General features: G+C 40.4%; 1 protein-coding gene across 4 annotated transcripts in view; it reads right to left on the bottom strand.

Annotated features, from left to right (window-relative positions):
• Window positions 1–10,111: 10,111 nt before the first annotated feature.
• Window positions 10,112–10,647, bottom strand: part of MICU3 (mitochondrial calcium uptake family member 3) — a 37,558-nt gene continuing 37,022 nt past the window's right edge. For all 4 annotated transcript variants that reach the window (XM_081924562.1, XM_081924561.1, XM_081924564.1 and 1 more), the window contains one exon: window positions 10,112–10,186. In XM_081924562.1, the coding sequence (XP_081780688.1) occupies window positions 10,118–10,186 (69 nt within the window). In that variant the 3' untranslated portion in view covers window positions 10,112–10,117. The remainder of the gene's footprint in view (window positions 10,187–10,647) is intronic.

Here is a 10,647-nt window from a genome sequence, read left to right as displayed (position 1 = left end):
CGGGCGGAGCGGCGTGAGGCGGCGGCGGCGGCCGCTCCTCCCCTCAGCCGCCTCCCGCCTCCCCCCGCCCCGCGAGCGTCGTCCTTCCTTCCCGCCAGTCACAGGCTAGCTAGGAAGCCGCCTCAGCCAGTTCTTTCTCTTCACGCACAGACGCACACGCAAAAAAACAAGCAAAAAAACAGTACTCTGTATACTGTACACACATATATATAATTGATTCCGGTGCAAGAAATCCCCTCAGGAACATAGGCACCAACATCTGGGGGCTGAGGTCCCTTCGCCCCATAAAAGATTGCAGGGAGCCAGCCCCACCCCAAAGTTGATGGGCATTGCCACTCAAACATGGTGATTGATTACATGGGCGTAGCTGCACCCCCATCAAGTAAATAAATAAAATACTTAACCAACTGTATCACAGATAACTCGGTTCTGCCTCCCCACCAACATAAAAACTGCCCCCTAAAATAAATCCATGATTGATTATGTGGGGCGGGGTTTACCTGCCCCCCAATGTATTTTATTCAAGTAAGCACCCCTAGTCAGGAACAAATACCAGCAGAGGGGCGCTGTTTAATTATGATTTCCCTGAAAAAGGGAAGTGGAAGCAGGAAACAAGAAAGGCAGCTATTCTATTTATGATTTGTAAGAAAATCACATGCCCTTGTGTGTCTAGATGAAGGCTGTGGTACCACCATATCCTCTGATCTTCCTTGATGCCACAGTTGTGTTATGTACATCAGGGAGACTCCAGGCTTGTTGAGTCTATTTTGTTTTTTTACTAGAACCTCAAGATGCCCCAATCTGAGCGAAGTGCAAGAGGCTTAGGATGAAAGGCGAAAGTGCCTTTGAATGCCTTTTGAGGCTAAGGATTTGCTAGTCCTAGCCAACCACCAGTGGCGTAGCGTGGGGGTGGGTGCAGGGGGGGCCGGCCGCACCGGGCGCAACATCTGGGGGTTAGGGTAAGGGGGCGCAAATCCACGGGTTAGGGGGCGCAAATCCACAGGTTAGGGGGCACAAATTACTTGCCTTGCCCCGGGTGCTGACAACTCACGCTACGCCACTGCCAACCACAATGGAAAAGCTTAACTTTAATGTTAACTCACCAACCCACTAGTGAATACTGGCTAAATGAGTCTCTTCTAGCTGGTAAATAAGTGGATGTGATGGTCAGTCTCAGAGGTCTGTAACCATGGGATGTGGTAGATCTGCACTGCTTTGTCAGAATTGTAAGGTACCATGTGCCTCTTTAGCCCATCCAAGCCTAGAGCCTTAGCTTTTGAAGTCCTGTGGGATTTGTGTTCTCAGTATTCTTATTGTACATCATTTCTGTCCCTCTCTTAGTGGCAAGGTGATTTGCGAATATAGTCAGTAATAGAAAGGGTTTAAACTTAAATAGCAGCAAATTATTATGGTAATATCCACTAGCATTTTATTGGTATTTCTCCTGCTTGAAACTGGTAGTAAAGTTTCATCCAATCATGGAGATGTTGTGTTCAAAGACAGTCTCATCCACAGGAGCCAACTTTGCCCCCAATAAAATATTTGAGGGGCCTGCCCCCCCAAGTTGATGGGCATTGCCACTCAAATAGTGTCAGTGCACCGTGTCATGTGATTGATTATGCAGGACAGGTCTTACTTGCCCCCCCCCCCACTATTTTATTCAAGTTGGCACCCTGGTCTCACCCATGCGGAACTCTATGGCCCTCCAGATATTAGGACTCCAATTCCCATCAGCCCCAGCCAGGATAGTCATTGGTCAGGGATGGTGGGAATTGTTGTTCAGCAACATTTGGAGGGCCACTGGTTCTCCGCCCGTGTTTAATGGGCCATACAGGATGGAAACTGACATTTCTGTTAACATGGCAGCAGAAGAGCCTCACAGACATGACAACAATATTAAGGAAATGAAGTGCAGTGCTTTCAAGTATTAAAAAAGTTATTTCTTCAGTTTCTTCCACAAATAAAGCAGGAAGGTGAACAGCTGTATTTATTCAATACATAGGAACATATGAACAATTATAGTCCTGAGGCTACTAATTTATTATATACATAAAGCCATTGTACGGGTCACCATGGCTGCAGTGTAAATTTTTGGGATTACATATACAGTGGTACCTCAGGTTAAGTACTTAATTCGTTCCGGAGGTCTGTTCTTAACCTGAAACTGTTCTTAACCCGAAGCACCACTATAGCTAATGGGGCCTCCTGCTGCCGCCGCGCTGCCAGAGCACGATTTCTGTTCTCATCCTGAAGCAAAGTTCTTAACCTGAAGAAATATTTCTGGGTTAGCGGAGTCTGTAACCTGAAGCGTATGTAACCTGAGGTACCACTGTATTGGAACAAAATACATAAAAATATGTGATAATAGATTTCCTGTCGACCTCTCAGACAAGTCAGAGAGCTGTTCTTTGGCCTATTAACCATGAAAATGATACACATACCCCAAAGTCCATCTACCCTCCTATGTTTTGCTTAAGCCATAGAATCATAGAGTTGGAAGCGGTCCTGAGGGTCATCTAGTATTCTAGTCCAACCTACTGCAATGCAGGAATCCTACCCACAGCCATCCTTGGGTGGGCTCATCACCAACTCTGGTTAACAGCCAGATGCGCTGCTCCATTGTACCACAGTGTTGCCTGTAATAATGCATTCAAAAATGCCCTCTTGACACTCCAATCTATGCACTAAATCTGTACAAAGAAGAGACACCATTCTAAGTAATACAGCCTTGTGTTTTACGCTTAATGAGAAAAAACTCCAACAAAAAATGCTTCTCATTACTATTTATACGAATTGCTGTTTTAAAAGAAGATAATAGTTGTTGTGGGTGTGTTTGTGCTACCCAGTTTTTATTACTCTGCAGGATTATTTTTGTTGGTCCTAAAACATTTATGATTTAATCATTCGTCGTAAGTCATGATTCATAGAGGCACACACAGTAACTGCTTTCCTAGCATTTGGCTCCTGATTTTAGAAAAGTGATTCAAATAATTCTTGTGAAAATAAATGGAATGGGTCCAAACTACTGTATTTCAGCTATGAGCAACCCCACATATATCCATCTCCCCAATGTAAATAATGCCCTGTGTGCACTAGGAAGGAGAAGGAAAAGCAGGAACACTTCTGCCTGATGAGTGCTCACTTTCAGGGGCACGCTGCCCCCTCCCCCCTTATTCTGAAGTTGTATAGTCCAGGGAAGACTGTACCACGTGATTTCCTAATGTGTTTTTTGGCGTCACGGTGAGTGTCTTAGCAGAGCAGGAATGGGCTCATAATCTGTCAGTTCTTCATGCCAAGCAACTTCTCTGCCTAATGGTCAGTTCCTTGGCATACAAGAAAAATCTTGCGGATGAGTGTATATGCCAAATGTTTACTTACTAGTGCAGCTGCTCAGCTCTGTCTCCTTTAAATGCAGAACTCCCTAGCAGTGCACCTCATTGCTATTTCTTCCTGGAAAAGAGCAAGCAAGCAAAGCCCAGCCGAGTAAGCAGGCAGTGCAACACTGACTCAAAGGAGCCATCCGTCCAGTGATAAACTATACTAGTGGCTCCCAACTGGTGCTCTGTGGACTCCAGGGAGTCCGTGTAACGCACCCAGTGGGTCCATGGCACATATCCATCAACTGTCCAGGACATCCCTTTTTTTGGGACATCCAAATACATGATGCCCAACCACCCCCAGGCTTGCACCAACCACTTCCCAGCTGCCCACTGACTGGCAGACACTACCGCCTATGCTGCAGTTCCTGCAGCTCCATGAGTCTGAGATCATCCTCCATGGAGAGACCCAGCTGCTTGCCAATGAGGTTGCGGCTGATCCTGGTTCCTCAGTGCCTGAAGTCCAGGCATCTCATGGTGGGGAAGGGCAGGAGCCTGGTGTCTGGATTGTGGCCCCTGGATCTGGGGAAGCGCTGCTCAGCTCAGTCACCTTTGGCCAGATGGAGGCTACCATCTCTCCTGCTGCAGCTGTGGCCCCTTCTGCAGTGGCCTTGAGGCCACCTGGGAAAGGTGATCGTTTGGGTCACTCCCACGAGGGACCTTTCACTCTGGCACTTACTCTGGCCTTGCATTCGTGACAGCTGAGGTCAAAATCAAGATATATAATTATATGTGGAAATGACAGTTCTATGCCGTGGTTGCATACTTTACAGACATTTATCCTCTGCAGCAGCAGGTTACTACCATATAAATGGATATGGGTCTGTGTTAAATTTAAATACAGCTCTATACTGTATATACATTGATATTGTAGTTGCCTACCATAAAAGAGAAGCTTAGGAAATAGACTTAAAAGAGAAAAATAGGAAAGATACTTTTTTTAAAAAAAATAATGATCTATCATTTTGTCCTTGTGTTACTGCTGCAAATTATATTTGAATGGGTTATTTTATCTGCCAATAAAATCTGAAGTATGTGAGTTTTGAATGATGAATGGTGGCAGATAAGTGCCTTATATGTTAAAGAATAGCCAAATCAAATGAGGGGATTAATGTCAATAGAATGTTGAAAAATAGGAAACTGGTATTTACTTGCCTCTTTTACGGGATATGTGTATATAGTTCCCTGCCTATTTTTTATTACCCAGTAAAATTATTTCTAACTCATACTGACTCTAATACACAGTTCAATAAGTGATGAGTCTCCATTAATAAAAAATATATACAGGAACTACTTTATTACTAGAATTTGGTAAGCTTTTTAAGGAATGTAGTAAGAAAGACCAGGATTCTTGTACAATATACTGTGCTGGTAAAGATGGGGACACAGAAGATGCATCTTGTTCAAAGGTAAGCTAGAGCAGCTTCAGGGGGATGACTATCACATTAGGATCACAATGCATTTTATGCAACCAGAGAGATTTTGGGACTAGTTTCAGAAGGCAAACACAAAAATTTGGCCTGGCACACCTATTTCAACCACGGAAAAAGCAATGTCCAAAGGCATCTTTACCCAATCCCACTGATGCATTCAAGCCCACAGGAGGGGGACTGGTGAAAACAGCATCTTAGGAGACATGTAACTTTGGCAGGACTGATACAAGGAAACAGAACAAAATAAGTAACTCTGCTGGAACTACAAAATTTGTGCACTTGTTTAGAATATTTATTGAGGTTAGGCTGTAATGGAAAAAAAACTCCACAGTAGTCTGGCTTGTACACATTTTAAAGGGAGAGACAGAGAAAGGAAGGATTCTAGTAGAAGCATTTAATGCAATAATCTTGCATGTAGTTTAATCCCTGTAACAGTGATGTAAAATTATACATTTTGGAAAGCCAGAATTTCTATACTATGGCCTTGGATGTGGAAAGCATACATTTGTTTAGTTTCCAAACTTCATTAAATATTCTTTTTCCATGTTCTTCCTGCAAATTGCTCCTTAAATCTGTCTGTGTTGACTCTGTTTTTCTGTCTTCTGTTTAATTCATACTTTTTGTAAATGCAGCACTAAACTGTTTCAAATCATGGGTGTGATCCAGCACACATTTATGTATTCTATATTCCCATTGATTTTAATTAACTGGATACAAAGTTCATGAGTGAAATATCTATTTTACTGAAATTCTTAACTTACTCCCATTGACCTTAATGAAGCCAAAGTACCACCATGTAACGTTAGAAAATTAGGGCTGGGTCCTACATTTATCTTGCCCAGGATTCTCTATGCACAATGGTGTAAATACACCTCTCCTTTTGCCTCACCTTGCTAGGTATATAAAATCATTTGTGATCCAGCAATCCCTCAAAACCGGGCAGCAGGCTGTATGATTATTGTGCACAAGCCTCTGAACTGTGTATCTGCACCTAACATCACATAAGTGAAGAAATGACGCCTAGTCTTCTATCATGTGTAGAGGTTCTGCCAAGTGAGTCTGTGAACTAGTCAGCAGAGCACATATGATAAGAAAATTGCACTGTATCGATTCATTATCTTCTTAAAAAACCCTACTACTATAGAACATTTATTTTAAAAAGCAGTCTTGAAAGCTGCCAGCTTACTGCTTGCAGTTTTCACATGATTTCTTACTTAGTGACCTTTTAATTGACATATCAATATAAAATCATGGCACTTTATCATTATAAGATTCTGTGACAGGCCATGACTAAACATTTATGCAGGCATTCCATTTATTTTGCAACTACCAAAACTGGAAGCAAACTAGCACAAAATTTAAGATCTGTTTTAGTGTTGCATGCTAGTTAACTCCAGAAGACAATGTATCTGTCTACTAAGTCATGCACTACATGACTAAAGTATTTTCAGCTAACTAAAGAAAGTGCAAAGAAAACACTTGGGCTTGGAACCAAGGGTGCCCAAGTGCAAGCAGAAGTTGCTTTTGCTCATGCAAGGAGATGTTCCTGATTTCCAAGGATTCCTCTTTCCAGTAGCAGCCCACTGAGGTTCCAGAGGGTCTCTGACTATCAGGAGCTGCTTCTGTAGGGAAATGGGTCTATAATGAGGAAGAGCCAAGGAACCCCCATTTTGCAAGTGGAATTATGTTCTGTTGTCAGGATCCAAGGATTGTGTATTAAGATAGCACAGAATAAGTAGGCTAGGAAACACATTTCCTTTTGCAGTGCTATCCATAATTATATAATCTGAAGTCAGCACATTCTGATTAACCTATTGAGTAAAGCATAAAACAATAAAACTACTATCCTTGAACTAGTTGAAATTTGATTTAGTCCAACAGAATGTAATGAGAAACACCAGGATTAAAACTGAAATACTCCAATTTAAGTGGCTTGTGTACCACTGTGCCATAATGTTTAAACTATTTTAACTTTCACATTAATCTATACTATAAGAGCTTGTTTAGCATAATGTTTCAGAGACAGTGGTCTAAATGCAGCTTTATAGCTTTGAGCCACAAAATTTTCTTCTGCTTCGGAATAAATCTCATTTTACATTTCCTATTTGCTTTCCACATGTTCCTATTATAAAATCATATGAAAACATTTTTTTCCTCCATAGCCATAATTATAGGCACATTTAACAGCCTAACAAACATATTAAGAAAATGGAATGGCATATGAAAACAAAATAAATACAACAGATGTTTTTTAAAAATACATTACTAAAACAATTCACATTTTGTTATTATATTTAAAGTGGAACAATCTCCTCCAACTCAGGGCATTAGATGTATTTGTCCCACCTGGAGAAGGAGCAGGGTGCTATACATGCAGTTTCTGTTACTGATCCAACACTTGGGGCTCTGCATCTGGAGCTGTTGCAGAAATAACTCAGCTGTTTTTAGGACTAGATCATTCCTTTCATGCTAAACAGCTGATCAGCAGGATTTTAATTTCTTTGAAAGGGCTCCACAAGATCAGGAATGGTTGCCCCATGCATACTTTTTTTAAAAGAAATGATTTGTACACTTTCCCCCCATTAGCATGGATCCAAAGCAACTCACAAAGATAAAACCAGATAATACTAAATCATAATATTGTTGTTTTGGGTTTGGTTGTAAGTGATCTGTAAATATAACCTATTTTAAGACTGCAATGCTGTGCACACTTACCTGGGAGTAAGTCCCGCTGACTTATTTCTCAGTACATGTCTAAGTCTTCTCTGCAGATGACTAATTAGAAAATAATATCTAATAGTTAAATAAAATCCTTACGAAGATTCACTTGAATCCCTGTAAGAAGAAATATTCAGAGGATGACTCTCACTCCACAGACACTCACACCTAATGTAGTGAATGAAAATTATACAGCAGGGCACTTTAGGGATCACAGTCCAAAATGATAAGACATAGCTACAGCTGGAAGATGTTTGGCTTAAATACCAACTTCATGATTTCTGCATTCAGTTTGCAAGGCATGCCCAAAAAGAAAAAGAAAAACCATCAGCGGTGAACAAAAGTGGAAGTGTCTTGTCATCCATCACAGCATATCTCTATTCCGAAATTGCTTCCAACGCTGCCTAATGTGTTTGCTTGTTACAGTCATCACACAAACATAGTAGTCCTTCAACCCATATTTCGTTTTTTTCTGTTAATAAAAACAAACATAATTACAGCTACATTAAAGGAGGTCTGTATATAAAATACAAAACAAAACAATAAACTCTAAATAGCTTACAAGAGCTAGGTGTTTTGGCTATGTCCCTTACCATGCAACATTAAAACAAAACTAAGAAAACCTGGCAGTGCCTCTGTTAACAGCTAAGGTAAAGGACAATATCTTAACCCTAGGGTTTGTTTAACCCTATTCAAAATATAATCTGTTTTATAAAAATAGGATTTTTAAAAAATCCTGATACCTTAATTTATTTAAGCAGAAAATAAAATTCTTAACTCTTGTAGAATTAATGTAGGTTCGAGCCAGATAAAGTGTAGATTCTTGAGCAAAAACTCTAAATCTCTAACCATTGAAAAATGCAGGCTTGAAGCTAGCCACTTGACCATGGGAAATAAAAATCATTCATAAGCAAATAGCTTGCAAGAGAAGAGTGCTGAATCTGCTGTGTGACTTGTGAGCAGGCAGCATTTTAATTGCATATACTGTATCCTCCATTTCCTGGTTCCATTGCACTTAGGCAAGGCAAAGAAAACTATACTTCTTGTGTGAATTCTATTTTACAGAATTTGTGAACAAGCATGAATATAGCAATCTGTGACCCCACACAACAATTATGCATCTCCCATAAATAAAATGAAGGGCAATCTCAGAGACATTATGGTGTTCAGGATGGCAACCCATTAAATCCTTTTGCATACTGGACATGAAGGTTATATTAATTAACAACATACATATTCTTCTGGGAAAATCAAAATACTAAAATACTAAAATTTCCATCTAATTTGAAGTGTATGATGAACATTTCCAGAATAAAACATCACATCTCTTTTGTGCATAAGGAGCAACAACAGAACACAAGAATCCTGCTGGTTCAGACTAACCTCTATCTATTCTAGCATTCCAGCCACACTGGACAACCAGAGGAAGTCCACAGGAAGCTCATAAGCAAGACATGAGAACAAAAGCGCTCTCCTTTGTGCTCCTCAGCAACTGGTATTTAGAGACATACTGCCACTAGAATATACAGATATCATGAAGCCACTGGCAGCCTTATTCTCTATGAATGAGTTGATTACCTTTTAAAGATGTCCAATTTGGTGGCAGTGAATGGCATACTTTAACTATGTACTATGTGCAGAAGTACTTCTTTTTGGTCTGCCTGATATCTCCAACCATTCAGCATAATTGAATGAGCCAGTGTTCTTGTATTATGGGAGGAAAAAAAATTCTATTGATTTTCTCCATACCATACATTTTTGTTGTTGTTGTTTAGTAGTTTAGTTGTGTCCGACTCTTCATCAATAATGTCCCTGGTTCTTCACAGGGCAGATGCTCCAGACCCCTAATCATTTTAAATTGCTCTTTCCTGGAAAATGATGAAGGAGCTGGAGCAACTCCCTTTATAGAAAAATGAAATGTTTTCTCAATGGGGGAATGGGGCAGAATGACCGTGAAATATCTAATGGTTGCTTATACATTTTTTACTATCAAATGTATGACACGTGTTTATATGAAGTATAGGTCTCATTGTGTTGTTGTGGGAAACACTGTCTTGGAGCTTAACACGGCTCCATATATGCCAGAGGTCACCAATGTGGTGCCCGTGGGCACACATACTCCCGAAGAGGCCTTCGTTGGCACCTCCCCCCCTCGCATGCTGAAAATTGTGCTGACAGAAGGAGTTTGTGTTAGCCAACAGCACAGGTTGCAGTGCCTGTTTGGTATGGTGCCCACAACAATTTCTCCAATTTTCAAATGTGCCCATAGACCCAGAAAGATTGGCAACTCCTGATATATGCTAACAAAATAGGTAATACAGGAGTCCTGGGTCATGAGCCTCCAGACTCAAGCCAAATGTCTTGGACATAGATTTTCCTAGAACAAACAAGTTTATGCACAAGTTCCCCGCGGAGAATGGAGAAGAAATTGAAATTTTGATCCTGAATGAACTGAACAAAATTATATAGAGTTCACTTTCTGATCAATTATTTTGATTTTCAGTTGTCAAATAAACGGTCAGCTAAGTACAGTGATAAATCTTTAACCAACAGTTTTAGAAACACAGTGCATCATAGACATACCATAGTTTATCTGCTATTGAGTTCCTTCTTCACACAGGATTTGAAAGTGGTGTATTTTTGTAGGGTTTTGTAGCCCTGAGAAGAAGACAAAGAAGTGTGCGTGTGCAAGCATCATGTGAAGGCAGCCAAAGGTGAGCATTAGGAGAAGATGGCATGAAAATAATAAAGGAATTGTACTTGTTAGTCATAGTGTAGAAAACTCAGCAAAAATAATTTTGGGCTAAAATATTCATGCACCTGTGATACAACTATGTATGATACCACAATATAGGCATAACTATTAATTTCAAAGATGCTACAATAGAGTGTTTTTCTTAAAGTTCTTGGTAAAGAAGAGAAAAAAATGCATGTTTTAAGCAAAGATCTTGAATCTACATCTTAAATAAGATATTATGGAAACAGCCCCCATACTCTACTTTCATACAGCTTACTGTATGTGAAATTACAAACATCACTACAAATTTTGGCAATACAGTCACTGTCCACAGGGTGGCAGTTAAACATACCAGATCTCAGAGCAGAAATTTGTAAAGTTC

The sequence above is a fragment of the Podarcis melisellensis genome, assembly GCF_964234715.1.
Source record: "Podarcis melisellensis genome assembly, chromosome: 9".
In the NCBI taxonomy this organism is placed as follows: Eukaryota; Metazoa; Chordata; class Lepidosauria; order Squamata; family Lacertidae; genus Podarcis; species Podarcis melisellensis.
This window is presented reverse-complemented; position numbering and strand designations above follow the sequence as displayed.